The following is a 15,937-nucleotide window of genomic DNA, read 5'->3' on the forward strand; positions in this document are numbered from 1 at the left end:
ATTGAACCGATACTTATACGTACCTGTGATACTTATAATTCCTCAACTGACTAAAGGTCTTTCCGCAGTCATCGCAATTAAAGACCCTCCTCTTTTCTGTACCGTTTTCCGTTTTCCTTTGTTTCTCGCTGCTTTTCCCGCATCCGTTTGTAACACTGCCGGAACTGTCGGTCAAATTATCGTTCGATGAAGAATCGACCGGTAATTCGTCGCTCGATTTTGATTTCATCGTTTCACACTTAAAATCGAAACTGTTGGAGATAGAATTGGCGTTTGTTAGAAAACTTAAATTTAAACCCACGTCTGGGGTTGCGGTTCCTTCCGGAACGTTGCTTTCGGTATCGTCGGCAGTTTCCCGAACATTTTTAAATAGATTGTTCTGGGATGGTGTTTTTGGTGCGTGCAAAATGTCCCGAGCGTTTTCGCCCGGTTTGTCTTTTAGGCATTCGACGTTGAAACGCAAATGCCGAACCACGTTGTTCAACTTTTTCGGCAGGTATTTTGGTTGTTGGGTACATTGCTGGTTTGGAGTTACAGGAAAGTTATTGTTGGAATCTTCTAGCTTCTGTTTGGGTTGCGACTGAATCTAAAATAATGGAATGTAAATGAACGTTCTTTATAGGTTAGTATAAAAGCGTAGAGTAATAAAATGGAATATGGAAATTTTAAAATTATTTTTCACCCCCCATAAAATACGGGCAAATGTAATAAAGGCTTTTGATGCTTTGTACCGGACTTCTCCAGTCATGGGCTTCGTTTAAATATTCCTAAAATACAATCCCTGGTGTTTGGCAACGCTGCAAATCAGTAACTAATATTTATACAACAGAGTATGGACTTAGGGAAAAGGCTTGATTGGGATACCCCATATCAAAAGTAAGTAGGGTGGTAAAGCCATGTACGGAGGGTGATTGCGCTAGGAATGTTATCAGCAGTGCTGCACTGATGGCTTATCATACGTTGCTTCAATCTGCACAAATACAGATTTCTGTTTTTGGGTAACTCTTTCTATTTTTGCTTGTACTACCAAAATAGTGCATACGTCGTATTTTTGGTATGAGGTATCGCAATAGTCGCAGACCTGTTATAGTGGAAAATAGTATTTTCACACTCTTTGACATGTATTGTTTGTTGTTTAAAAACAGAGATCTGTTTTTTGGCTAGATATATAAACATTGTTTTGTAACTAGATGTAAAGCAAACCTTGTACCTAAGAGATATAACTTCACCCATAAGAAGATTTATTCATTCATTCATGTATTCTTTAGCGATAACGATAACTCAACCGCAATATTGCAAATGTCTATGAATTTTTTATTACGACTTGTAAAATATACAGATTACCTTTTTTTTTGTCATAATTTTTAACCAATTAGCCATTATCCAAACTACCCAAAACTAACAAATGGGCTTTGTTGTCATATTTGATCACTTACCATCTTTTTTTATGTGGTTAGAAAGCGCACGACAGACCGATCAGTAAAAGTCCTCGATGCATTCGCCGAAGAATGACAGTTTCCCTTGCAACGAAAATATTTTTCGGAACTCTTAAAAAAAATGTGGATTTTGTCTGGGAAAACGATTACCGTAAAGTATTTTTACTGAAAATGAAGCACCAGTGCTCGCTAAGATTTCGTGGAATTCCGATCGACGAATATTAAGGTGTCTTCAGGAAAAGGGAAGAGACTGATAATCAATCAACCATATTGGAAGCGAAGAGGTGTTTTAAAATATTCGATAATATTTCAGTCTTGCCATATGGGTGATTCCGTTGTAACGGTAACTTTTTTTTACTTCAAATGCCTAATATTTAAAAAATAGACTTTAAATTTTTTTATGCATATTATTCATCTATGTTACTGTAAAGATAAAAGCCGGAAATGATTTAACTACAATTTCAAAGCGGCAAGAACGAGAAATAAAATTTCTAAAATATACTAGACGTTTCATAAATCTCAAGGTAGATGGCGCTCCAGTCATACAAATTCAAATGCAAGTCAACTGGAATTCAGTGTTAACTTAAAACATTAACAAAAAAAATGTCAGTTTTTTTTAGTTTGATTATAGAAATAAGAATTTATGAGGTGATTAGTTTATAGATAAATTTTTGAAATGGACATGACACGAACATTTAGCTGATATATTGTAGGTTCTCTCTGAATGAAAAAAGATCTTCATGATCATCTAATTAATACAAAAATTTCATTATTAGTTTAATTAATCACCAGTGAGAACAAACAATACAAGACATAAAAAGTCACAGTTAAAACAGAATCATTCATATGGGAGATTACAAAAAAGCCATGAATTAGGATTTTTTTGATCAATATTTTAGTGTAATGATAAAATATATTCTGAAGTAGTGATTCAGTGATATATTTAATTTGAAGATAATTTGATGAACTATTACATATAGCAAATTTACACAAACATTGTTTCATGGAATACGTCGTCAAAGATGTAGCAAACAAACTGCCCTGCGCACACCGCCATATCATTGCGAACTAAATCCTATAGAATTTATATGAGCGTAAGTGAAAACATTTGCAGCAATACACAACGCGACATTCAAAATGAAAGACTTTAAGCTACTGTTTGCTGACACCATTGAGGAAGTGATACCAGACAACTTGCTAAAAGCAGTCCAGCATGTCATTAAGTTAAATGTACGATCTTCACTACTTGATAGATCGGACCGTTGACCCGTTAATTATAACGCCAGGAGATTGATTTTTTATAATTTAATTTTTGTATAATTTTTTTTTGTATAATGTTCAATAAAACATAAGGCCATATAATACGACGTATATTGTGTCCCAAATTCGAGGGGCACTGTTGAGCTTTCGGAAACGTAAGAGATACGGAAGTCGAAGAGGTAAAGTTGCGCATTTTGATGCTTAATTTGAAACCGTTTTAAAATTAAGATATTTCCGAATAGTTTCGGAAATATCCGGAAAAAATCGAAAATCAAAAAAACATTTTTCGATTTTTTTCCTGATCTTAATTATAAAATTTTTTGACAACAAATGACCCTTTCTCATTGCAGCTTTTTCTGCCCAGCAAGTTTTAATTTTTGTTAAATACATACAAGAGCTCGTCATTCTGAAAAAATACATGTATCACACTTAATGGTTCACTAAAGAATACCGCCCTAAAATTGAAAATAAAGCCAAATTTATAAAAAAACATATAAGGTGGCTACGAAACAAAAGCATTTATGTCAAGCAGCCTTGACATAGTTGTCAATTATTAAAGTGCCGGGCTATTATAGGTTTTGTAATAAAAAATGTGTTTTCAAATGTGGAAAAAAGCGATATGTTACGTATTTATTACAATTCACTCAGAAATTCCAGAATTGCTAGTGAATGGTACCTAAATTAATATCCCCAGCGAGTGTAACCGCATCCAAATTTGTTTGCCGAATTGGGTATAAATTTGTTGAAATTCGGCAGTTTGAGCAAGCTGAGGAATGTCTCTGGTCGTTGAATTTATCCTACTGAAGAAAAGATAAAAGATCGTTTATGATGATGATCGATTCGTTCAACGAGCAATATTAAAATTACAAATACTTATCGTAAAATGCATTGAAACAGATGACTTTTAATTTGAACATCGTACATGATTCTGGGCTGTATTATTACCTATTTTACGGGATCAAAGAAATTTTATATTTTTAATATTAATTTAATGGATCTGTGTCAGGTTCTCAGTTGTTTCTTTCTTAATTTGCAGCAATAAAATATTTTTTTATATTTATTTTAAAAACGCCTTATTTTTCTAATGTAATAATTAGTTACCAAAGTAAAATGTAATGAAAACTCTGATATTTAACAAACACGTTTTGAATTTGGCGTTATTATTTAGAAAATTATTAAGTGTGATACATGTATTTTTTCAAATTATTAAATAAAAAGTGCAAGTTTGCATTTAAAAAATTGAGATTGACGATGGGCACACAAAAGTTAGTAATTTCAATTTGTCATTTGCCATTTTTCTTTTAGTTAAGGCCAGAAAAAAAATCAAATGAAATTTCTGAATTTCGGTTTTACATTACGCATCAAAATAAGCAAGTTTCCCTTTTCCGTTTTTCCATTTTACCAGTATTCTGTAGTTTTTATCACTCTACATCTTTCTGAAATAGACTTTAGAATTTGTAAAACTGGAAAAAACTATTTTTGGATTTCAATATTTGTTAGGTGATTAAGATTGTACGGTTTCATCAAGATATTAAGATTGGATTATTTATACTGTATTTAGGTACAAACAAATAGATAAATAATACTAGCATTTAATATAATATACAAAGCGCCGAGCAACGAACAGAAAATTATATTTCAAAAAAATCCAAACTATCCAAATAAAAAATTTTGGACATAGATATAAATTTAATACGTGTTTTTTATTATTTTTTTTTATCACGTACGTTTTTACATGCGTCATCGGTAATACGTTTAATATTCATTCAATATCTGTAATGATAAAATTAATTCGACTAGTTGCAAAAGTACCTTCGTTTGTCGTGCGCCAATGGGTTTAGTATTGTGAAAATGTAAATTCACTTAATAAAAAAAATGTTATGGATAGTTTTAGTTGTTGGATTATAAGTTTTGGTTAGTTTTTTGGATCAATACTTGTCAAAAATTTTTTGTTATAGTTTTTTTTGTGTTTGTTTTTCCATTTATCACTTTACTTTCAATGCGTCGAGGATCCGAACAGAACAATAATTTTACAAAAATTAAATAGCTTTTATATGAAACTCACTGTAGGAAATTTCTAATTATATGGCAGTTATAGACCTTAAACACACCAAAATCTGGCGACACGAATTTATTTATATTTTTTACGCAATCGCACAATATAATAGCAGTATAAAACTTTATGAAAAGAATGGCGCAACATAAGCGTATAAAATTTGAAGAAACCAACTATTAAAAGGAAAGAAAACTGACGGGAGCCTTTTATATTGTCGTCAAAATTATACGTTTCACGATAATTAGGTCACAGAATTATAAAGGATGCCAATTACAATCGTCATGCCAACATATAATCGAAACCATGATTGTGGCCTGTCTAGCTCCTTTCATGTGGCTTATTTTGATTATATAATATTAATGAAATTAATAAAAGCGATTTTCAAATATCCATTAAAAAAGTTTTTTTTTAAACAACTGGTTTTTCAAGAGTAAGCAACTGAGAAAATTTTTATTTTTCAACATATTTTTAAATGGATTCAGCATTGAGCATTGGCTAGAACATTTAGCCGTTACCTTAGCGTGTTACAGCAGGTTTTTTAATGTATTAAAACTATCTCATTAATAATGGAATTTAGATACTTTACTTACAGTGTCCTCCGAAAATGCCAAGTATACTTTCCTTGGATCGTCCATACAAGGCCGATCAATCCTTGGACACCACGGACTGGGTATTACCAAATTACACGGTTTTCTACTTTGAGAAGCGTGCCTGCCGATCGGAAGCAACTCCGGCACTTTCTTTAAAGTCTTACATTTTGAACTGGTATTAGTGTCTTCGATTTTCTTCACGTCTACCCCACAAAAGTTCGCTTTATCGGGAAATACGTTCTGGAGATACGTAGTATCCAGCTGGATCTTTAAAAACTTTGCCACCGAAAGGAAGTCCTCTATCGTATTGGAGTAGACTACCGTATTTCCGGTGTATATGTAATCCAAGATGGAAGACATGGTACTCCCTTTGATGTCTGGTAGAATTATTACGGTCGCCTCAGCGCAGTCTCTTCTTAAAATATCCTGGAAAAAAAAATGGTGTGTAAGGAATCTGTTGCATTTTGATTAGTTTAATTTTTTGAACAATTAATTTTGTTGTTCCCTTCACCCCTCTCATCAACAATTCGGCATATAACGAGCGCTGAGGAGAAATTTCAATACTACAGACGATATTTATAGATTTTTGTACGAAAGTCAAATTATTATTATTTTAACATCTTAGTATTCTCGACTTTGATTATAAACAGACATCGGAAAAAAATGAAAAAAATAATTTTTAACGTAAACAAAAAACATATTACTGTAATTCTTGTAATTATTATATTTTTCTATTTTGTGTGTACGGGAGGGTGGGTCAAGGAGGCCCAACTCAAAAACTAACCAAAATTTTTTTTTTCGTTATTATAATTATAAATTCTGGTTATTTGTGCATTTTTAGCTCTTTGCGTAATACCATGGGTAAAATGGTCCGCTATTCCATATTATTATAACCAAATCGTAATTAATTTATTGAGTGTTGTTTTTAGGATAATTCTATGGACTTAGCCAGAGCTTTCGAAAATATTATAAATACCAATACCAAATTTATTAAATTTATTAAACTAATCAGTAACTTTTTTTTTTTTACTAAATGCTTTTTAATAAACAATTATAATTACATATAACATAAATTTAGTTAAAGTTAGTAAAAAATCAATCGACAAAAAATCTCCTCCTATACACACTAAAATCACAATTTTAGCAGCTAATTCTTGAATTTTTTATATTATTAAATTCCACAGCAACATGTATGTTCATTTATGTTCTGCATATTACATTTCTTATATTTAATATTAATTATTAATTAATTAATCAGTAATTAGAGAAATTAAGAAAGAATTAAAAGCGATTATTACGCATTTCTTGGCTCTCCTTTATTGATTTTGATAGTTCCTAACAGAAAAAAAATACGTTTGATGAAAATTAGATATAGTTTTGTGTGCCGGAAATATCAGAAGAAATTTACCGCTCCACCTTAGCTACTAAAACCTATATTTTACCGCTATTTCGTCAACTGGACACATTATAGTAATTATTACTTTCTGTCTGCCGCCGCCATTACGGATTTTTTGTTCTAATCCATCTTAGGTGCCGCGGTTAATCAAATCCGAATTTTAACACCGCGTCTAGTGGAGTGAAAGAAGCATGAGATCAAATTAAACCGTGAGAGCTGCAGGAAAAATGTACCGCGCTTAGTCAGGAATTTCCGGAGGCCTAATATAAAAAAAAGACGAGAATTAATTTTAAATGTAAAATAGCTAATGCCATAACGGGAATAATTATATAATCATTCCTATCGTATTTTCACCGCATCAGGCCCACCCACAATAATTTTTAATATTCCGTTTAATTTATTTCAATTAAATAAACTTCCAAGGGAATACGTACGTAAAATTCTTCCTTTCGTTTATGATTTCTAACAACTGTGTTTTTAAGATCAAAATAAAATTTGGAAATGTTTCCAAATGTGACCACTTTAGTGACTTTTTGTTTCCGTACCAATTTTCGCAAAGGAAAGGAGGGGGTGCGGTCGAAATTTTTTTATCTTTAAGTTTTTAAAATATAATTTTTGTTAACAAATCATACATTGAGTACATATTAATTTCACACTTTTAAAACCTTCACTTATTGTATTATCTACTTTTAATTAATTTTTTCCCTTTTTTTTTCTAAATCAGTGGTCTAGGGTAGATTAATGTGCTCTAAAACCAGAATTAGACGGTGACATATCAACCAGCAATGTGGATTTTTTGTGAACAAATGATCTTACAGCTGGAACGCATTAATTAATATCTAGCGTTTTTCATTTTTTTTCTTTTTCTTTACTCATCGGTTTTCGGGAAAAATATTGAAGAACCAGTTTATGTATTACCTTTATACAGTGAACTACTATGAAATGAAATAAATTCATTTAAAAATCAGTTATTGGACTTCAAGAAAAATTGTGTTGTGTTCACCATTTTTTTGATTCCATGAAAAACAGAAACTTACCTGTACAAGTAATTTATTACAAGTCAGTAATGTGAATGAATGAAACCTACAAAATTGAAATCTTAATTTATAGAAATATTTTATTAGAAGTTGAGGATGATCTCCATGGACCATCTTCTAAAGAAGCTTGAAATAATAACGTTTATCTGTATTAAAAGGAGAATAATATCATCCGTATAACATAACATTACTACAGAAGCTGAATGATGTTAAACCCGACTGCAGACTACAGTTAAAACGATGATGGAAATGTACACCTTAAATCAGTTTTTCAAAAAATATTAAAAAAAATAAATAAATCTTACTGAAGCACCATCCTTACAATTTCTTTGCCAAATCCAAATCAGCCAAATAGGCAGATTTGTTTTCATCCCCATCTTGCCCCATTTTGCTCGAAAAGTGCGTGAGTATTTTAATAAGGTATTGACCGTGCAGTGAATTGGTAGAAGAGGATCAATGTCTTACAAGGTCTCCAAATATTACTCCACCGGATTTTTGTCCTCTGGGCATGTTTAAAATGGAAAGTGTAAAAGGAAAAACCGCAAAATTTAGATGATTTAAAAAGGGGAAATTAAGGAAAATATCCTGAGCAATGTGTTGGAAGGAGTTTTAGACGGATCAGCATATTGTCAAAAAGTTAGTAGTTGGCATTTTTAAATCTAATAATTTTTTTTGACGTGTTCTATTTATAACATTTTTCTCTCATTTTTAGTGGCTGTGGGTCTTGCAATGGGGTTTTTTGAGTATTTCGCGTTAAAAAAAATTACAGACTTCTTAAGTCTGCGTATCCAATAAAAATTAAAATTTCAATCCTCTGCGTTTCATTTATATTTGCTATATTCATTTTAGTTACTGACAGATATGTAATTCTGACAACAAACTTATATTTTTGTTTTCATTGTATCATGCGTGAAATTTTACACAAAAAAGTCGAAAATCGATTTAAAAAAATGGTGTTCCGTTTAAAAAAAGGAGCGTTTTGTCCTAGTCAGCATGTTTTCGGTTTACTACAAAAATACGCAAAAAAAATGGTGGGTGTGTGCAAGCATTTTTGTTGAAATTTTAGCCATTCACCCAGCCATTTATATATTATATTTATATACAGTGAAGGCTGCTGTATATTCATTTATAAATTTTTCTGTAATTTCAATGGGCGTTTATTTTTATTATAGGAATTTAAATTTGTTATAAGAGTAAGTCATAATAAAAAAAATGTATAGAGAATATCAAATTTTACTTTTGTTTGCTTCGTACTTTTACTTAGTACTTCTTAGATTCGTGTTTTAAATACTCTCCTCTCGCGCCTAAACAAACTCGTGACTAAAGTGGCATTTATTAAAGTGACAGATCTAATTTGAACGTCGATTGAAGCGTCAATTACAAACATAATTTTTTTGTAAATATTTTTTATAACGAAGATTCGGATTTCTCCCAACTTTCCAAGCGAAACCGTTACACAATAATTTCTTTCTGGCAAAGAAACAACAATTACACGTAATAGAACGTGGTGAGCTTTTAATTCGAACCATATTCCTTGGTAATTATGGGTTTCGATCCAGTAAAATAATCATCGGCACGCCATTTTTACGGTTAATTTTAATTGAATCGAATCATTAAAATTTAATATCAGTTATAAAACATCGTAAAAACAAAACGAATGCGTTAGCTAGTTCGTCTAGTTAAAAAGTGGCACACAGTTAATTACTATAGAACACACGCGCGCTCTTGCAATTTTTCCGTTTTTTTTTTCGCGACTCGAATGCCATAAAAAAAGGTAAACGCGGGTAACAATCGGATATCTTATTTTCGCAATTAGCCAGTGATTGAATGAATGATGGTTCGCCCGATAATATCGATCCGCCGATCGTGTTATTAGCCACTCAATTGACGTGTGTTTCAATCGCTTTGGCGCGTGCATATCCGACAAGCTAATTACCCGCGGATCGATCATTATCATTAGGAATGCATTTTAATTTATTTAATTGCTTATAAAGACGTCCTAGAAGAAACTATGCATACACAAATATTCTTTTTTTCCTTTACTATTCTTGAAAAGTAGAAAAAGCCGTTATGTTTAATGTGTTTTGAATACTTCTTTTTTTTATTCTTATTTTTATTATTATGTATTTTAACAAGAAAACCCTTGTTCCAATTACATAATGATATAGGGTAGGGTACTATTATAATACGACCAAAAATATAGTGCATTTATTGCTTTGTCGTTTTAAGTATTTGACAGTACCTTAACCACAGACCTTCGCAGGACTTGGTAAAACCCATCCCAACAGACCTGGCGAGGCTGTTTTCACTGGATAGTTCAAAGGTGACGAAAGTTCCGAAGTAAACTGTAATAAAAATTGTTGCAAATGATGTAGTCAAGAGGAAGGTGAGAGAAGATGGTAGTAGTTCGCGAGTTTTTAAAGACCAACACGCAGATCTAAATGGGTGTATAATCTACGACCCTTATATATAGTGTTTCAATCTTAGAAGAACTACATAAAAGAGCACTGACAGAGTAATTGTGCCAAAGAATCGTTGTGCACGTTTTTGAAGAATTTCGCAATGGAGGGTGGATTATTTAAATGCAATTGAAAAATTTTGATATCAAAATATATCAATACTGTATTTAGACGACACGTGGTTTGACGCTCATGACACAGTAAAAAAATGGTGGTGTTATAACAAAAAACAAGTGCGTACTAGACATGCGCCTTCCGCCTTCACATGGAAAACGCATAATAATTCTCGTTGCTGGGTCCAAAAATGGTTGGGTGGACGATGCCTTATTATTGTCTGTCAAAAACGTCAAAGACCGCGGAAATATTTGATGACTAATTTGAAAATACATTGTTGCCAAAACTATCGCCAAATACTGTTACTGTATTGGATAATCATTTAGTCCATAGAGAAATTCCACATACTTCTTCAAATAAAGAATAAAATAAAGAATTTCTGTACGAAAAGACTACAAAATCGATTCGATACTACAATAAAACGGACATGAAATCTTGGGATTACCCCCTTATCATTGTATATTTAACCCGATTGAGATCATTTGGTCTGAGTTGAAGGCGCATAGAAGAAGAAATAACACTGGACTGAAGATATCAAATTTTGTTTTTGTTAATATTTCTTTTTTAAATACGAAGTTCTTATTTATTGGATAATACAGTTTTAACGTTTTTTTCTATTCTGTTGTTGATATTTTTCCTGTTTTCCATTTAAATAAATAAAAAATAGAATACACCCTTCAATTATAAAATTTACCTGTTTTTAATATAGCCAGTTGTAAAACCTGCAGACGGGTATCAAAATAGAACCTACAATATACAAAATATATATGATATAATTAGAGCTAACAGTTCTTCTTTTATCTTTTGCTCAAATTCAATATCTCTGTTCGTAAGCTGGTCGAAGACGAAGTAGGTGTTTTTTTTTATAGGCCTTGAATGTTTAATTAGTATTTTACCATTTCTCCACACCAATCTTTGAAAATATCGGCATTCATGTGTTCGTTAAAATCTCCCGCTCGAGAGGACTCAAATGTCAATAAAGCCTCTGCAACATGTACGACTATCAGTCTTTTTTCCGATTACACTTTAATACTTCAATTAAAGTTTGATGAGCACCATCAACATTTTTGGAAATTGAAAATGTTCAGGTTTTCATAGCGATTTATTGGTTTATGACAGCTGTTTCCGCAACCCCGTGCTTTTATCAAATACGTATTTGAAAAAGGTACAATGTTACCGAAACAGCTGTCATAAACTAATAAATAGCTGTAAAAATCTGACCATTTTTGTTCTAGTCATCCAGTCATAAATCAGTGTAGAGAAAAAGGCTGTTGCGCTTGAAAAGCCATTAAGAAAAATTGTTACGCATTGTTATTATTATTTATCGAAATTGATTTCCACACTTAATGAAAATTCCGATCGTTCGGCATACATTGCAGAATAAGTGGCCAGGCACCACCTGTTTCAATATTGAATGTAAATAAATTACCGCGCGCCTCACATACATATTTATAAAATGTTTAATGTGGCTCGACACTGGCTGCTATAAGCATTCCCGAGGATCGTTTTTAAGTATTTTTCTACAACGTTCTTCAAAAATGAATAAACAAATCGTTAATTGCAATGTTCGTTTATTCAGAGTTGTACGTTTACGACGTCGACTGACAGATTAATGACGTCGAAATCGGCCGATTTAAGCGAACTCACTAATAAGCGCGTCCATTCAGTTCCAGAGGATGTCAAAGATATTGTATTAAATTATTTCTTGGCGCTCTCAATATATTGCCCATAAAATTATTATTAATAACTAAAACAAATGCAGCAAGTATGGGAAACTTATTTTTCTACTCCCGTCTGTAACATACCTAATTACCCACCGATCTAGCGTGCGGGAAGCATCACTTTACCACGTCAGTTTCCCTTCCCACCGGGCCACTTCGGACATTTCCGGGATTTTACCGCACGGGTTTGGGAACAACCGGACGTTTTCAGTTTTTACCGCACGGTTTGAATTTTGACGTTTGTCAATTCAGACGGTCATGTCAGTGAATGTATTGTTGTTGTCTTGCAAAAATGTACCCAAGAACTAATACACAGAAAAATGTTACTCAATATATCAGATAATTTAAATACTACGTGCTATAAGCTACAATTAAAATCTAGTGGACTAGTCGGTAAGTACGGACTTGGTTGATTTTCACATTTTAATATTAATATCTTGCCAAGACCCATTTACAAGATTAGGATTTGTTTTTTCTTGCTTATATGATTATTTATTTAATCCTTGGATGATTTTTCTTCCACTTACAGTCATTTTCTTTAAATAAACTGCTTAATGATCAGTTGTAATAGCTAAATAGACAACATAACGTTTTAAAATTGTGCTTATTCCGTTCTTTATATGACACATCCAATATACATCTCTCTCTGTCTTACGCATTCAAAAAGAGACAACAATAGCAGATCCGATCATAACAATAAACGAGTAGGTTTAATGGCAACTGGTAAATATGTTGATTGAATGGTACGAAGTTTAGTAATTCGATAATCTGTTATTATTTTTAATTTGTTAAATTGTGATTTTTTCGTGACCGTCGTGGAAAAATTATAGTATGCAACACGTTTTGTACAATCTTTGTCTCACTTGTTTATTAAGCCCTCGCTCCGCTGCGTTCCGCTCGTGCCAAACAAATTCGTGGGTCATTGCATAAGATACTATTAGACACGCGTTTAGAGTAGGGCATAGAAATTTGTTAGTTGTTAAGTTTACGAAAAATTGAGAATGTGCAGAAGACTTGAATTGTACTTTAATTTTGGTTAGTAAAAACCTTTATGAACCTGAAAACTTGGAGGTTTTCTGAAATTTTTTTTTGATTAGATCAAATCATTTTTCAGACTTTGGTCTGTTATTTCCATGGCGGAACGTTAGAAAGCATTTTTCATTTCATTTATTAGCATGTTACAAACATAGAAAATGTATACAATCAAATATACAATACAATGAAATATAACATGGAATAAGAATTTTACAAGGTAATATACACATTAAACATAAAGCATAATATATATAGCGCTCTGTGGGCCTCTGGACATACCTAAAAGCTGATCGAAGATTATCACAGAAACTTATCATCGAAAGCGGGGAGTCGGACTAGATATAGTTATTGATATATTAAAAAAGAGATAAACTCCTCCAAACTGTAAAATGATTGATGATTGAAAATGATTTGAACCTATTTATTGGGAGATGTTCTGTCTCGGACTTAAGTTTATCAAAAAAATGGATGCAGTACTAATTTGAACTTGGCCTCATTAAGGCGGAGATTGTCCCTATTCAGTGTTTTGTAGGAGTGAACTTTATGACATGTAAAAAATCTGTTTGATTCTCGTAAGCGCAAACCAGACACTTAAGTATATAATCGCTTGGTAGCTTGGAAAATTTTGGGATTTGTGATTATTCTAATTACCTTACCTTATTCTAACTACCCTACCGGGAGCCTAGCCCTAGTTTATTAGACCATAAAGCAAGCGGGACCCAATTAGAGTATGATATGATATAGTTTTACACTTTGTCCATTATTTACTTTTTTTGATGCGCCTTTTAGAGAAGATTAAATGGTTAAGAGTTAAGCTATTTCTTGTAAACCAGTCCTTAGCTCTTGTTGATTTAGAGTTAGCTTCAGCAAGTGCTTCAATAAGAGCTTTTTTTATTTGTCGTCCGGAAACGAGCAACGCGAGCAACCATTCAAAAGGGCTTCAGGAGTATCGTTGATATATATGAGAAAAAGGGTACGTCCCATTACTGAGCCCTGCATAACCCCATTTCTCACTTTAATGTGCTCGAGGTTTTGTTATTATAAACAACGTATTGTGCCCTCTCAGCTAGAAATGAACCTACTAGGCTTCGGCTCAAGATGTCAAACTTTTAATATTTTAATTTTTTTAGTAGAGTCGGGTGGTCCACACAGTCGAACTTTTTAGTAATATCGCAGAATATTGCATTCGTAAAGTTGCCTCTTTCTTGTCCTTTGACTATAGCTTTAACCATCTTGGTGATCGCAGAGTCGGTTGATCTACCCTCCCTGAATCTGTATTGCTGACCAAAGTAAAGATCAAAATTCTCAAAATGTTTGGTAATTTGCTTTTTTAATACTGATTCAATGATTTTTGATATACAAGGTACCATAGAAATAGGTCTAAAGTTGTTCGCAGTAACTTTCCCAGTTTATGTATGGGAAAACATTTTGACATTTTTAAAACATTTGGGTGCACTCCCTTGATTAGGCAGATGAATAAAATGCAGTAAATTTAGTCAACTTACCCTGAGCGTTGGACTAGCAATCGACAATATCAGCTTGTGCGCCATCAAGCGGCTACCTTGGCAACTTAAAATTACATCACAGGTTGATTCGGTGGTCTGCAGGTGTAGCGTACCGTCTTTGATTACTTTATCCATCTGCAAAAATAATTTAAGTATAGGAAAAGATATTTCATGCGGTTGCGGTAAAATGTACCTATTAATTTTTAGCTTTGGAAAAGTAATAGGCTGAACTACGTATTTGAAGAGGATGCTGTGCAATAGGTATCGGTATAGTTTATAATAATTTATAATTAGGATATTTCCTAGGATTGTATTAAACCACCGTAAGTAGAGAAAAAATCTGAAGTTTTCAAATGTTTATGTTCTTATATGCTTATTCTTTAGACAACAAATTTAAATTAAAAATAATCTCAAAATAATAATCACAGAATAAAAAAAAATGAAAATTTTCCCTAAAACCCTTAATTTAGAATGCCAACATATTGCAACAATGTTTAAAGGAATAACCTAGATAATATAAAAATTTTATTAACAAATATTACTTTAAATTTGATATTGAAAACAAGCAAGCAACACGTAATTCTTAGTTTTTTTATTTTCGATATTTTCCCCCTTTTTTTTGTTAGTTATTCTTTTTATATGTGTTGTCTCATATTTCGTTTACTTTTTATTCCTTATGCATTTATATTAAGTCGTTTATTGCTAAATAGATCGCATAAATTTTTTGAGATGTTTTTTAAAAGCACTTTATGATGTTAAAATTATAAATATCTGCCTTAAATCCTCATCTAGGAAATCATAAAAATTGGCCTACAAAAATTTGTAAGATCTTTTTACTTATTTTTTTTTTAGACTTATTTGTTATCACATTTCACTTTTCTCTACTTCTTGTATTGCAAGAATGAGGTATATTTTGAAGTTCGGTTTTGTTTTTGAATATATTTTAAAACGTTGGTTTAACAACTTACTAGGGTAAAACAGTTATTTTTGTTATTTTTATATTTTGTTTTAGGAAACACGGATGTTTATTTTAATTGTGATGTTTGTACAATTTATAATATTCTATGATGTTCAAGTGGAAAAAGTACTTTATAACATAAATATATTGTATTGTTACGATATCATAATGAGATTAATGTTGGAACTGAATTATTTAAACAACTATCAACGGTCGATATTACTGATGATCATGGAGGCCGACATCTTTTGTCGTCACCGTTTCACAAAGTCGTAATAATACTGATGGTATGATGATATGTATGCTTGTCGACTGTAAATCATTATAAATTGTTAAAATTGGATACTATTATTGACATTTAATATAATAA

General features: G+C 32.0%; 1 protein-coding gene across 2 annotated transcripts in view; it reads right to left on the reverse strand.

Annotated features, from left to right (window-relative positions):
- LOC132696488 (zinc finger protein 19-like) overlaps positions 1-15,937 on the reverse strand; it is a 46,361-nt gene that overhangs the window by 3,237 nt on the left and 27,187 nt on the right. For both annotated transcript variants that reach the window (XM_060661332.1, XM_060661333.1), the window contains exons 2-4: positions 14,610-14,744; positions 5,343-5,768; positions 24-586 (exon numbers count right to left, since the gene is read on the reverse strand). In XM_060661332.1, coding sequence (XP_060517315.1) covers positions 24-586; positions 5,343-5,768; positions 14,610-14,744 — 1,124 coding nt within the window. The remainder of the gene's footprint in view (positions 1-23; positions 587-5,342; positions 5,769-14,609; positions 14,745-15,937) is intronic.

This window comes from Cylas formicarius, unplaced genomic scaffold, assembly GCF_029955315.1.
Source record: "Cylas formicarius isolate icCylForm1 unplaced genomic scaffold, icCylForm1.1 PGA_scaffold_1__22_contigs__length_36826433, whole genome shotgun sequence".
In the NCBI taxonomy this organism is placed as follows: Eukaryota; Metazoa; Arthropoda; class Insecta; order Coleoptera; family Brentidae; genus Cylas; species Cylas formicarius.